Source organism: Sphaeroforma arctica (genome assembly GCF_001186125.1).
Source record: "Sphaeroforma arctica JP610 unplaced genomic scaffold supercont1.189, whole genome shotgun sequence".
NCBI classification, from domain to species: domain Eukaryota; class Ichthyosporea; order Ichthyophonida; genus Sphaeroforma; species Sphaeroforma arctica.
The window spans coordinates 1,530-15,876 of NW_014040369.1; the positions used below are offsets into that span (position 1 = coordinate 1,530).

At 45.0% G+C, this 14,347-nt stretch overlaps 2 protein-coding genes across 2 annotated transcripts; both read left to right on the top strand.

Annotated features, from left to right (window-relative positions):
- Window positions 1–780: 780 nt before the first annotated feature.
- SARC_03632 (hypothetical protein) lies at window positions 781–6,250 on the top strand. The gene is made up of 2 exons (XM_014302560.1): window positions 781–4,048; window positions 5,016–6,250. Exons 1-2 carry the CDS (start codon window positions 1,056–1,058, stop codon window positions 6,118–6,120), a joined length of 4,098 nt encoding a protein of 1,365 aa, XP_014158035.1. The 5' UTR covers window positions 781–1,055; the 3' UTR covers window positions 6,121–6,250.
- A 618-nt stretch (window positions 6,251–6,868) lies between these two features.
- Window positions 6,869–7,189, top strand: SARC_03633 (hypothetical protein; the record flags this gene model as incomplete). Its single annotated transcript, XM_014302561.1, has 2 exons — window positions 6,869–7,002; window positions 7,042–7,189. 2 exons carry the CDS (start codon window positions 6,869–6,871, stop codon window positions 7,187–7,189), a joined length of 282 nt encoding a protein of 93 aa, XP_014158036.1.
- Window positions 7,190–14,347: the final 7,158 nt, after the last annotated feature.

Genomic DNA, 14,347 nt, shown 5'->3' on the forward strand with positions numbered 1-14,347 from the left:
AGGGCCATTTGGCCCCAAATACACATATCGATATCACTGTATCAGGCTTAATTTTATCGGTTTGTGCCTACTACAATACTCTCTCTCTCGCTCTCTCTACAGAGAGTAGAGAGAGAGTAGTCAGTAGAGTAGCCCAGAGAGACTATGTACTATGTAGACTGTAGACTGTAGAGTAATGAGTCTAGAGAGTAATAGAGAGAGAAAGACAGACTGAGTCAGAACTGTCAGAACTCAGAATCATCAGAGAGGCCACACTGACACTCTCTCGTCACTAAATCAGTACATTATAAATTATGTACGTGTGTAATTGTTTTTTGTTTTTTCTTGGAAAAACAATACATAAATTCATAGCCTTTTATTTTTATTCTAGACTAGTCTCTGGTGAGTCTACTCTATGGAAGTCGGCTCTGTAAATATTGTCATAAAAAAATTGAGCATATGTACTACAAATATGTAAATATGTAAATATATGTAAATACTGTAAATACAATATACATACTACTAATAGAGGATTACTTTTGCCTAATAAGGCGTTTTTTGTGTGTGGCGGGAGTACATATTTAGAGTTTTCGGAGGAGCATGGAGTATGGGACTAAGTCTCCCTGTAGGTGGCCACGACTGAAAGTTTAATCCCCCGCCGCTACCGAAAGTCCGAAATTGAGTCCTTACCCACAGAAAGTTAGAAACGGCAAAAATAAATACTCACAGTCCAGGCCTGGGGGCTGGGGGCCTTGATCTAGAGCGCTCTCGCGTTGGAGTGGGTTTATATTACAGTTGTCACATGCAACTGAATGACTGTACCAACATACCCCAACAAACATATGCAAGCCAAAGTAGTGTAGCCTCTATCCGTTGTGGACGTGCACACTACGATATAAAAGTGCTGACACGCTTGTGAACGCTAGTAAAACGGGGATTAGTCCATAGGGGTACCAAGTGATAGTAGGCGACGGATAGGTTATATGCAATGAACGCCCGCACATTGTGTCGTACATAGACCAAATATAAATCAACACATCAGTGAAAAGTAGTCCATCAGTCAATAAGCAACTAATATGTTGAAAGGTATTAAACACAAAGGGAAAAAACGGCCACAAGTGCGCTACCACGCACTCTTCAAATACCATACAACTAAGGACAAGGTATGGTTTACGGCTTCGATTCTCCTCACTGTGGGTGTAGGGGCGTTGTTGCCCATTTTTTGCATCTTCATAGGTGACCTGTTGCAGAGTCTGACGGATATAGTGCAGAATATTCTCAATGCTGGACTGGGAAACTCGGTTGTGGACATTCTCAGTGTGCAATGGCGCAATACAACTTTGTACGATGTGGTGTTCGACGATGAGGTGCAAGAGGGTATTAAAGGGATAGTCAACATAGTGCAGACCCGGAATCAATCCCAGGAACTTCTGGCCCAGCTACAGGCTGATTTAAACCTTCTAGTGATCAGGATGGCCATAATGGGCGGTATCGGTCTTGTCTTGGGCACGCTACAACGGGTAAGCTCAGGCATAGCCACTCGGTCTGCAATGGAGAGGATCCGCCGACTATATATTGAGTCACTGCTTGCGCAAGACATGTCTTTCCACGACAAGCATACGGGTGGTGAACTCGTGGCCCATGCGACAGTGGACATGATCAAACTGGAGTATGCTTTCGGTACTGCGCACTCGTTTCTGTACATGATGATCGGCACGGGCATATCTGGAATCGTCGTCGGGTTTTTGTATGATGTGAAGCTGGCAGCTTTCTGCCTCATCTTTGTGCCTTTCATCATGTTGACTGGTTTGGTACTGTCCCGCATTGCGTCTGCTTCCCAGGGAAAGGCCAGTCAGGTCTACTGTCAGGCGGCAGCATGTGCGGAGGAGGCTTTGTGTTTAATTAAGACTGTGTGTTCCCTCGGCGGGCAGGAGCACGAGGTGGAGCAATACTACACACAAGTCAAAGATGTTGAGCAGAAAACTATTCTACAGTCACTGACGTTGGGCATAGGCACTGGTGCATCCATGTGCATCCTGTACGCTTCGTGTGCGCTGATCATGTGGTTTGCCTACGGCATGGTAGACAGCGGCGAGATCACCGCGGGCGCAGCGATGACTGTGTTTTATGCGGTGATTGTATCTGCCGTCGCCTTGGGCCAGATCTTCCTACCTATCTCAGATATAGCTGCCGCGCGTGGGTGTGCGTATACCATATACAATACTATAGACCGTGTGTCGGCTATCGACTCACTGTCTGATGAGGGGATCGTGCCGGACTCTTTGCAAGGTACTCTGGACTTCACCAATGTCAAGTTCAGGTACGTTCCAGATGGGCAAGTAATTCTGCACGACTTTTCGCTGCAGTTCCCAGCCGGCAAGACGGTCGCGTTGGCTGGTTCGTCTGGCTCTGGCAAATCCACAGCGCTGATGCTGCTGGAGCGGTTCTACGATGTGGAGGAGGGCAGAGTCGAGGTAGATGGCCACAATATTAAGGACTTGCACCTGGGTTGGCTGAGAAACCAGATAGGCTATGTGGGGCAAGAGCCGGTGCTATTCGCCGGGTCCATCGCCACCAACATTGCGCTTGGCGCTGAGATGATCGCTAATCCGGACTTCAATGCCAAACGACCAGCAGATGTGTATGCGAATCCACGCTTTGTGCGCCAGGAGGTGACGCTGGATCAGGTGATTGCGGCTAGTTCCATGGCCAATGCACACGAGTTCATCTCCAACATGCCCGACGGCTACGACACGCTGATAGGCGAGGGCGGCGGCATGTTGAGTGGGGGTCAGAAGCAACGCATAGCCATAGCACGCGCACTACTGCGAGACCCAAGGATTCTGTTGCTGGACGAGGCCACCTCGGCCCTGGATGTGAAGAGTGAGAGTGTGGTGCAGGCTGCTATGGAGAAGGCTGCTGCCGGGCGCACGACCATTATTGTGGCACACAGACTGCGCACTATCCGCAACGCTGATGTGATCTGCTTTATGCACCAGGGCAGGATACTGGAGACGGGCAGCCATGACGAGTTGGTGGCCAGGGGGGGGGGCTACGCTGAGTATGTGCGTATTCAAACCAAGCACTCGCCATCTGAGGCGAACAGGGATGACGTCGATGCGACTATGCCCACAGATCCACCGGCCACTGCGCAAGCCTTGCGCTCAACAACGAGCACTGTGGATAAGGACCTGGACAAGGCTGACCCCGATATAACAGCGGGTAACCTCTACCATCTAGACAGCGATGACGAAGTGGCACTGGAGGATTCAACGGGTGCCGAACCGAAGAAAAAGCAGAAGCGCAATCAGTTCATGCAGCTGTTGAAGATGAATCGTCCGGAGATACCTACCATGTTGGTAGGCATGGTGGCGGCCGTTATCACGGGCCTGCTGTGGCCTGTCTTCGCTTACGCAATGGGTGAGATGATCTTTGTGTACATGACGCTGAACGAGGATCAGGCTCAGAAGTGGATCAAGACCTTCCTGGCCCTCGCAGGCATTGCGCTGTTCACCAATAGTATTATGTACTGGTGCTTTGGGGCGGCGAAGCAAAAGCTCACCCGCCGCCTGCGCGTGTCCACGTTCAGAATGTTTATGAAGCAGGACATGGGCTTCTTCGACATGGAACACAACAAGGTCAGTGAGCTAACGGTCAGTCTCTCCAACGACGCCGCGGCTGTGGGGTCAGTAATGGGTGATACAGTCATCATGACGCTGGTCATGCTCAGCACATTAGTAGCCACCTTTGTCATAGGCGTGTTTCTGTGCTGGCAGTTGGCGCTGGTGATGATGTCGTCGTTCTTCATCTCGGGTCTTGTGTCGTATGTGGGTAGTCTGTTGGCCAATCGCATCACCAAGAAAGCCGAGAACAGTCTGGACGAAGCAACCACCATGGCCAGTGAATACCTCCAGTCAGTGCGCACCGTCACATACCTGGGAGTGAGCACAGACATCCTGCAACGCTACCGTGACTATCTAGAAGCACCCAGAAAGTCCATGTTCAAAGCCAGCATCATCTCCGGACTTACTTTTGGCTTTGCACAGTGTGTGATCTTGTCCGTTTGGGGGTATGTAGTTTTGTTGTCGTTCAGTTTAATACGTGTTAACGTTATCTTGTGCTGTACGAACACTTCTGCATGTGGCTGCTGTGCCGTTCGGTTGATTTCATTTAGAAACAAATTCAATGGCTTACGTACGATATACTCGATGTCTTTCGTACGTGCGTTGGGATCCCAATACTGTCCCGTTATCTTCGCCTTCCATGGGAAAATGTTGTTGCAAGAACTGCACATTCTATTATTTACCTATATATGTATATCCATTTATTTAGGAATACGATGTGTGTGAGCAGATCCGTTTACGTTTGTATACACACAACTGCGCCAGCCATCCAGCGTATACGTTCTAAACTAGTATTCAAATTTGATGCTGTTACATACAGTTGTCTGTATATATTTGTGAGTGTGTGTGTCCACGTTTTAACTGGTATTCAAATTTGATGCTGTTATACAGTTGTCTGTATACCTTTGGATGTGTGTGTCTACGTTTTAACTAGTATTGAAATTTGATGCCTTTAGATAGTTATTTCTATATAGTGAGGTGTGCGTCCACGTTTTAAACTAGTGTTGAAATTTGATGCCGTTAGATAGTTATTTGTGTGCGTCCACGTTTTAACTAGTATTGAAGCTTAATGTTGTTATATAGTTAATTTGTACGTACAGTCTTCACCTGAATATGTAGCCACGCATATCATATGTGTGTGGATGGAAGAATGGAGTTTGGATGTTCGGGTATACAGTTTTGTGCATGCAGGGCAGTAAATCACAGTGTAAACTAAGTTTCTTTTCTCGATAAAATTTTCGCTGTAAAATTTGTAAACATTCGTCAAGTGATTTGCACAACTATTAACCCACTCCTTCGCATAGACAGAGCGTTCTTCATATATATCACTTGCCATATGTTTGTGTCTACACCTAGACACCCTTTCATATTCACCGCCAAGCCTCTCCATTGCACCCGTATCACGGTGCACAGTTTCTCCTTCTGGTTCGGTGTGGAGATGGTGACTACCACGGGTGGTACTACGCAGGAGTGCACCATGAAAGAGGCCATCACAACCTTTGCCGCCGTTGTCTTCGGTGGCCTGGGAATGATCTCCTCCTTAGCCTTGGCGCCCGATGTGAATGCCGCAAGGACTGGTGCCGCACGGCTGTTTATGTACAGAGATCAGCAGCCGACCACAGACACCGGCACAGACGAGGGCGTCCACTTTGCCAACCCGGCTCTACTAGGACAGCCGCTCAGCGGGAAAGCGGGGCAGATGGAGTCCAGTTCGGTTGGACTGGTGGAGAAGACATCGACCACGGCCCTTGGCCTGACCAAGTGCATTCCGGTGGAAGGTGACGTGGCGTTTCATCACATCGCCTTTACCTACCCCGCGCGACCACGACATCCTGTGCTGACTGACTTTAGCGTTGACGTGGGTCGAGGGCAGACGCTGGCCCTGGTCGGTGAGAGCGGGTGCGGCAAATCGAGTTGTCTGGGGCTGTTGGAGCGGTTCTATACTGCCGCAAAGGGACAGATAACTGTGGACGGGATCCCGGTGGAGGATGTGAATGTGAAGAGTCTGAGACGAACCATTGGCATGGTGGGCCAAGAACCACACCTGTTCACGGGCACGATCCGAGAGAACATGCTGTATGGCTTAAGTGCCGAGGAGAAGGCTGAGCTCACCGACGACTCTCTCTGGCGGGCCATTGACGATGCGAGTGCGAGAGAGTTTGTGGAGTTGTTGGGGGAGAAGCTGGACACACACATAGGCGTCAGGGGTTCTCGGCTCTCTGGTGGGCAGAAGCAGCGCATAGCCATTGCACGCACCCTCCTGCGAGACCCGCAGATTGTGTTGCTGGACGAGGCCACAAGCGCTCTGGACGCACAGAGCGAGTCTGCGGTACAGGCAGCCCTGGATAAGATGAGCGCTACACGAACTACCATCACTGTGGCACACCGACTGGCGACCGTCAGAAACGCCGACATCATTGCGGTCGTGGCTGAGGGGGTGATTAAGGAATCGGGCACGCACGAAGAGCTGATGGCCATTCCGGGGGGTAGATATAAAGCGATGATGAAGCTGCAGTGATTACGGATGCGCATTCGAACGAGCAACATCGCAGTTTTGGAGGTACTTTGTTGTATGATTAGGTGCGTATTGTGCACAAATTGGTAGAAGAACATGCCAGAATTTGATATAAAATTGAACCTAAACACGCTCCATTGCTCTTTGATTGTATTGATCCCACCGTGGCGTTGTTTTAAGAGTTGCAATGCAAGATTTGGAAAGTGGGAGTTTTCGTCCTGATCATTCTTTGCTCGAACGGTTCACAACCACACACAAGTACCCTGTAGGTACACTCGACGTGCAGTACCCCATGCACCCCGTGAGCAGCCAGCCACCTGGACAACTGTGCGTCGGGTTGTGCTATTCGGAAGTGTGCGATGCTTGTCTCCCCAGCCCAGAGTATGGTTCAGGGCAAGCAGCCGAGTGGACGTCCCCATACGGTTCCAACATTCGGGGTTTGCACTGTGGCCCGTTGTTGCCAGTGGTTTTGGGGTGTGGTGTATGACTGTCGTGTGAATGACTAGCAGCGTGTGTTGCACGCTTTCATCGAACGGAAGCTTGGCAGTCTGCAGGGCTCTCAGACACACCACACCGCAACTGAGAGCCAAGCACGCTGAGAAAGCCGCACTTCTGGGGAGGGCCTACATGTACACGTTGGCGCTCGATTGTTCCTTGTCGCAGACGGTTGTTTATTGGACCGTTGCATATGTGGGCTTAAGCAGTGGCCTGAATGGACTTGCTGGATCACCAAACGTTCAGACCCCAAGCTATGCCTCCACCATTCAATGCTTTCTCCGACCGACCAATTGCTGTTGGTGGTCTGAGGGACCGCAGGGCACTGGCGCGTCAGAGCGAGTCAACACAGGATTTCTCAAAGGATATCTCCTCTGAGCGCAACCATGGGTACGTTTCACGTTGTATTCGATGGTAGACCATCAACAGCGGGAAACGTGTGACTGTACGTGGAGTGGATCGAGCACAGGCACGACGGCGATCATTACTGACAAGTTGTGCTAGTGGTGTTGCTGTGCCACGTGTGGTCAGGGAAGACCAACCATCCGAGCTATTCGTTTCATCAGTTGTAAGCTAGTGCTTAGCAGCAGTTGAGAGCATTCCAGAGAGCCATACCTGTAACGTGTGGGGACGATACATGAGCCGTATCCCACAAGTACCCTCAATTGACACTGCATCAGTACAACTCAGAGTGATAGCAGGTTATTGCACTCTCGCGAGGTCTTGTTAACGTCTGTGTACGATCCCAACGACAGCTTAGATCGACACTCGCCGTTCGGTAGTGCTGTAAGCTCTTCTGTTTTGATTTCGCGTTGTGTAAGTACATCAGATCAAACTAATCAATCTGCGCTTCAAATCTGCGCTTTACAAAATATGTGCCGTAGTACTGAATGAAAGCGAGTGACAGCATCAGTTGTTTGTTGTACATTGTAATGTTGATGTATAAGTTTGATGTATATGTGCCGTTGTACTAAATGAAGGCGAGTGACAGCATCAGTTGTTCGTTGTACATTCTAATGTTGATGTATAAGTGTGATGTATATGTGCCGTTGTACTGAACGAAAGCGAGTGACAGCATCAGTTGTGCGTTGTGGATTGTATTGTTGATGTATAAGTGCGATGTATATGTGTCGTTGCACTAAATGAAGGCGAGTGACAGCATCGGTTGTTCGTTGTAAATTGTAATGGTGGTGTATAAGTGTGATATATATGTGCCGTGGTACTAAACAAAGGCGAGTGACAGCATGACACATGTTGTAGATTGTAATGTTAATGTATATGTGCCGTTGTACTAAACGAAGGCGAAAGCCAGCCGCGTTCTCCAATCACACGAGTCTCATGGAGAACGGGCATCAGTTGTTCGTTGTGGATTCTAATGTTAATGTATAAGTGTGATGTATATGTGCCGTTGTACTGAACGAAAGCGAGTGACAGCATCAGTTATGCGTTGTGAATTGTATTGTTGATGTATATGTGCCGTTGTACTGAACGAAAGCGAGTGACAGCATCAGTTATGCGTTGTGAATTGTATTGTTGATGTATAAGTGTGAAGTATATGTGCCGGTACACTAAATGAAGGCGAGTGATAGCATCAGTTGTTCGTTGTATATTGTAATGGTGATGTATAAGTGTGATATATTTGTGCCGTGGTACTAAACAAAGGCGAGTGACAGCATGACACATGTTGTAGATTGTAATGTTAATGTATATGTGCCGTTGTACTAAACGAAGGTGAAAGCCAGCCGCGTTCTCCGATCACACGAGCCTCATGGAGAACGGGCACAACACATATTTGCTTATGACCAGAGCCATGCCTGACAGAGACCGTAAACATTTTACAGATGACAGCAGCACAGTTCAATAATATGTACTATTACTACCTTAAATGTGAGACATCGAACCTTGAAAACAAGGCATTAGACCTAAAATATGGGACATTGAACCTTAAAAACGAGACATGAAACCTTATAAAATACGCGACATTGATACTTGAAAACGAGACATAAAAAGTTAAATAGGAGACATTGAACCTTAAATAAGAGACATTAAAGCTTGAGTACAAGACATTGAACAATAAGTATGAGACATTAAATGTTAAATACGAAACATTAAACATCAAGAACGGGACATTAAACCTTAAGTGCAAAACATAAAAAATAACGAACGAGACATTGAACCTTAAATAAGAGACATTAAAGCTTGAGTACGAGACATTGAACCTTAAAACGGATCATTACAAATCCAAGAACGAAACATTGAACCTTATATACGGGACATTGAAGCTTAAGTGCGAAATATTGAACAACAAATACGAGATATTGAACCTTAAAACGGAACATTACACATCCAAGTACGAAACATTGAACCTTATATACGGGACATTGAAGCTTTAGTGCGAAATATTGAACAACAAATACGAGATATTGAACCTTAAAACGAAACATTAACCATCAAGTACGAGACATTGAACCTTATATAAGGGACATTAAAGCTTAAGTGCGAAACATTGAACAATAAATACGAGATATTGAACCTTAAAACGAAACATTAACCATCAAGTACGAGACATTGAACTTTAAATAAGTGATATTAAAGCTTTAGTATGAGACATTGAACCTGAACTATGGGACCTTGAACCTCAAAAACAAGATTATGAACCTTCGAAGCATTGAACTTTAAATACGATACATTAAGCAACAAATGCGAGATATTAAACCTTAAAAACGAGGCATTAAACCTATACGGGACATTGAACCTTTGATACGAGAAATCTAAGGTTGTGAATGGCCACCGGGACCTTCCACAGGTACCGGGAGATCTGTTACAGTATGACCTCGGCGGTTCACTGGGTTCGATGTGATATACTGTGTTGGAGTGTATGATGTGCTCTCCACTCAGAAACACATCTTCAACACGTTACAGGAATCTCTCAGGACGTTCGTGTGTGACGGCGATCAGGCTCAGAGCATCGCAACCGGCAACCGATTCCGCTTCATCGATCTGAAAGGGCTCATCCACACCGTGGTCGGAGAACCAGGGAGTATGCAGGAGATGCACTTGAGTACAGAATACCGGTTGAGGAAATCGATCCTGCAGTTTGGTCAATGCCTTTGTGCGCGTGTTGCAGTACTTCTTCCTAACTGAAATTGACTCCACGCGTTAAAAAATAATATACTCACTGTCATGTGCCCTGTTTCTGTTTTCAAAGCCCTGTCTATGAGAATCTATTCTTAGAGACCGTATCGTTTCTTTGGACCGTATTCCCTGCATGTGCAGATATTGCTAGAGATGATTTCTATGACAAACACTCCTATTTGCGCGTTGGTTGCTCGCATCTGTGTCGTTCTATTAGTTTATACTTACCATCGTTAATCAGCCTGTTGATTTCCTTGTCCACATTTACTTTCGCTCTCGTTACCCCAGTTCTCCACACGGCAGTTGTGTTTCTTCACACTCTCATCTACTCGCATCACCTCGTTTCACTGTGTAGTACGATGGTTACCGTTTCCTTCACTATATTCTAATACACATATGTTTACCTCTAGTTCTTGCCCCAATCCTCATACCGCATGTATTGCTCACTATTTTCATAGGGGGGGGGTTTTTTTTAGGCATATAGATTGTGAACTATGATAGCTTCTTGATACCACGTCAATGCACGGTTGTAGAATTCGGTTTGTGATATACCTAGCTGCGCCTGATGCAAATGAGGTAGAAAAAGTTGTGTTTCTTCACACTCTCATGTACTCGCACCACCTCGTTACACTGTGTAGTACGATGGTTGCCGTTTCCTATCACTATATTCTAATACACATATGTTTACCTCTAGTTCTTGCCTCGATTCTCATACCGTATGTATTGCTTACTATTTTCATGGGTTTTTTTAGGCATATAGATTGTGAACTATGGTAGGTTCTTGATACCATGCCAATGCACGATTGTAGAATTCAGTTTGTGATATACCTAGCTGCGCCTGATGCAAATGAAGTAGAATACGACGATCTGACCCGTCGACACACACTTGCGTATGCAATACAAACACACAGGAGACAGAAATAAAAACAGATTTAGTGCCCAAAACTCTCACAGACACTCCTGAGAATTGTCGGAGCTTCGTTTGCTGGCACTGAGACAATTTTAACCCCACCCCGCCAACACAAAGTCAAACTGATCTACCTATAGTTAAATCGTGCGACATGAATGCTATCAACTCTATTCGAAACTCTATCCGAAATCAAATTTTAGATACTCGTCCCGGATTCAAAGTTCACATGTTTGATAAACTGCTCGACTTTAAGTTGACGCTACCTTGAATCTCAGAATGGTTTTGCGACTGACGATACTGGTGTTCTCAAGCATAAGTAACTTCTAGGAATTAATATAGAGAAGATTTTCACGTGTACATCATGTGTAAAATATTTGATTATGTTTAGTGGAGTTTAATTTACTTAGTAGAGTTTTCGTGAGTTATTTAAGTATTAACTCAACTCTCGGGAGTATTTTAATCAACTTGGTTAGATCTCGAGAGTGTGCGAGCTTTGATGACTTCTATAAATCAAAGGGTTTCTTGCTGTAAAATCTGACCTGAGACCTGTAGGCTCTCACAATATACTCTCAAATATGTCCATTTGTACTATCAGTACTACAGTATCTTGAAATGAAGAGTATATGGGAACAATGCATGTCACGTGTGTATGAATGTCTCTCAGAGTTTTAGCGATGATCCTCAAGACAAACATTTTGCGGTTGTACTCGAGTCTGTACACGACTCTAACTGTGAGCGAATAACGCACGTGCTGAAATTTCTTCAATAGCTCAATAGTCTTTATTGGGAATTCTAATGTATACCCAGAGAGCTCGGGATGTAAACCGGCATTCGCATTCGGCTGCTGATGTCATACACATCAGTATTCGTGGGAAAGACATATGTATATGACAAAGCCGGTTGATAAATTGCTTCACCCAGCTTCCCCGGTTGTATACTGGGCTGAAAATATCGATACCATTAAATAGGCACACAGGGTCGGTCACCGGTTGCTAACTTGCTGATGCGTACTTTGTTATAGTTTCCAAAATTAGTTTCATTTCTTGTTCTTGAATCTTTTAGTCGTTTAGTAGACTATATTTTCTAGTACAAGAATTGAGCCAATGTGTACAGAAAGTCTAAGTGAAGACGGCAACACATCAGTTTCACATAAGAAGGCGTTTTGATAACCAAACTGAGCGGTAAAAAATGAGGCGGCGGCAAGGAACGCGAAAGCGCAACTGATTGACGACCTTTCATTAACCACGAGTGGCGGGATAGTTGTATATAACCAATAGACGCACGGTATTTAGCCAACATGTAAATCCACAATAAGAACTTTATCACGATTTTACTGATATCAAATGCTTGATGCGCTGTTGTGCGAACCCAATGAAATATACTACTAGCACTTCAATGTCCTCCACAGAAACTATTTTTTAATTTTCAACGCTTCAGCAGAAGTTATCAGTGACAGTCAGTCAGTATCCCTAAAGCATTAATGCGAAATACTATCACATGTTATTTGTTGGATTTATGGGCTTCGAACCCCTCCGAGAAAAATTACATACTATCTACCGCAGACAGTTTCCCAAACTGCGAACATTGAGTATCAATTAATTTCTCTGTTAGGCCACTTTTCACATTTGTACATCATTTTACGTTTAGTCGCGGTCACCAAATTTGCTTAAAGAGCATTACCGACTACTATGTTAGCAAGTATTGCAGCCTTGATCTTGTCGTCTAAATTTTGTCGTGTCCTCGCAAAAACATTCCGGTCTCACGCACAGTCTGTAAACATGCCTATGCAGAGAACGAATCAGTGTGAGGGGATAATCAAATTTGAAGAGGGGGGGAATAAAAATGATAGACATATACATGCTGACAAATTTAAAAGCAAGTTGGCGGTGCCAATCTTTAAATGTTCAGTTTTCGTAGTGCTCGCGTGAGATTCGTAGCATACAAACAGTATCCAGTTCGATCATTTCGATATCTCACGTGCCAAGAACGAAGCAGATAGACATCATTAAATAAAAATAGCAACACAACCCATCCCTGATACGCACGTTCGGTACCGTTGATAGCTACCTTTAAGCATTTAGTACTGTTAGCATCTATCTACGTTACGCTGCTTGCTGTCCTTCTAATAGATGCACGATTCGAGGCAAAATTTGTACCTGTCGTGGAAGACACGATTTTATTGTAAGTTGTGCTTATCTAATTGGGAAGTATCTTTCTGCAGCCGAATATATGCATTTACAACGTAAAGGTAGGTTGTAGAGTTCAGTTTTAACGAAGGGGCAATCTACCATAAAACACTAGGTATTGCGGCAGTTGATAGATATGACTTGTAACCGAGTCAGCTTTACTTAATTGCTTTAGCTAGGCCATGTATATGACTAAATCTGGCATCACATCGTTTTTTAGCCAAACCCGCCGCTAATGAGAACGTACATATCAACACATAACCGACAGATATATAGCGGCCGATAACAATTAGAAAGCACAGGGTCTCTGATACTTTGAACTGAGTGGCTTATACCTTTGTGTGCCTAGTTATGCATAAGCACATGCAACCTAAAGCGCTTATACAGTATTCACTCGAACCATTTATGAACATGCCTCACGAGTGACTGTCAACAAACCTCTCATTGGTTCCATACTTAGCAAATGTACAAGCAGAGTTTCATTTGTGTGAATATACTTCGGTTAGGTAAAAGAAATACCAAGACAGTCAGTTTCAGTTGACCAGAAGCATGGTGTGTAGATTTGTATATAATCAATGCTAGGTGCGACAAGAGGATTGCAAAAGTCTTTAAACCTATAGAATATTGTAGTCTACGTTTTACTTTATTGCAAATTAAGTTTGGGAAGCATATACAAGGACTTTCTGATGTTGTACTTTGAACGTGTAAGACAATTACTCCCCTACGAGCTCATACGGGGCTGAAACTAGACCATCACAAGTGTGAAGGTATTCCAAAACAGTGTCGAGCAAAACACTAATAGATAACATCAAACAATGGCTATCATAATATAACGCAGCTAGGATTTGTGCAATCGGCATAAGTTGGTATATGCGACTATTCAGGTTGTTTAGTAGTGAAGAACGCGTCATAGTATGACCATAAGCTGAGACATGGACGCATCAGTGACCAACTACTGCTTGCGCGTGTTAATTTTTATGATGATGAGCTCGGCTATTGAACAATCACAATTTTTCTCTTAGACCGGGCTACAGGTTAATGACATTTCTGTTTTAGAGCTAAAATCTCTTGACCTGCAAAATGTGAGCGTGTATATGTTCCGACTGAAACTCTGTCACATTTGTTACATTTCCGTTAGTGACAATTGAAAAATAGTAGCCAATACTAATACTTTAGCTAACGGCCTGTCTTTTCCTGAGCTAATGTGTGGCGCCCTCAATCCCTGGGCAATGAACTTTTTCACGGTCTACAACCTGTTCACTACCCTCGTGAGAAATTTATGTATGCCTCGGTAGTAATATAACTAAAAGGACTCGATTTAGTATGTTTGAAATCATAATTACTTCAGTGGGTTTTTGCCAGTGGAGTAGTCGATCATCTATGAACCTTATAACCATCTGACTTATCCCTGTGTTGTATCGTAAGGTGCCCTCGATCCCTAGGCAATGGGCTTTCTCACGGTCAACAACTTGCCCGCTATCCTCGTACTAAACCTGTGTGGATC

Coding starts and splice junctions, on each gene's coding strand:
- SARC_03632 (XM_014302560.1), top strand. CDS start 1,056: ATGTTGAAAGGTATTAAACACAAAGGGAAAAAACGGCCACAAGTGCGC. Junction 4,049..5,015: donor GTGATCTTGTCCGTTTGGGG/GTATGTAGTTTT, acceptor CACGGTGCACAG/TTTCTCCTTCTGGTTCGGTG.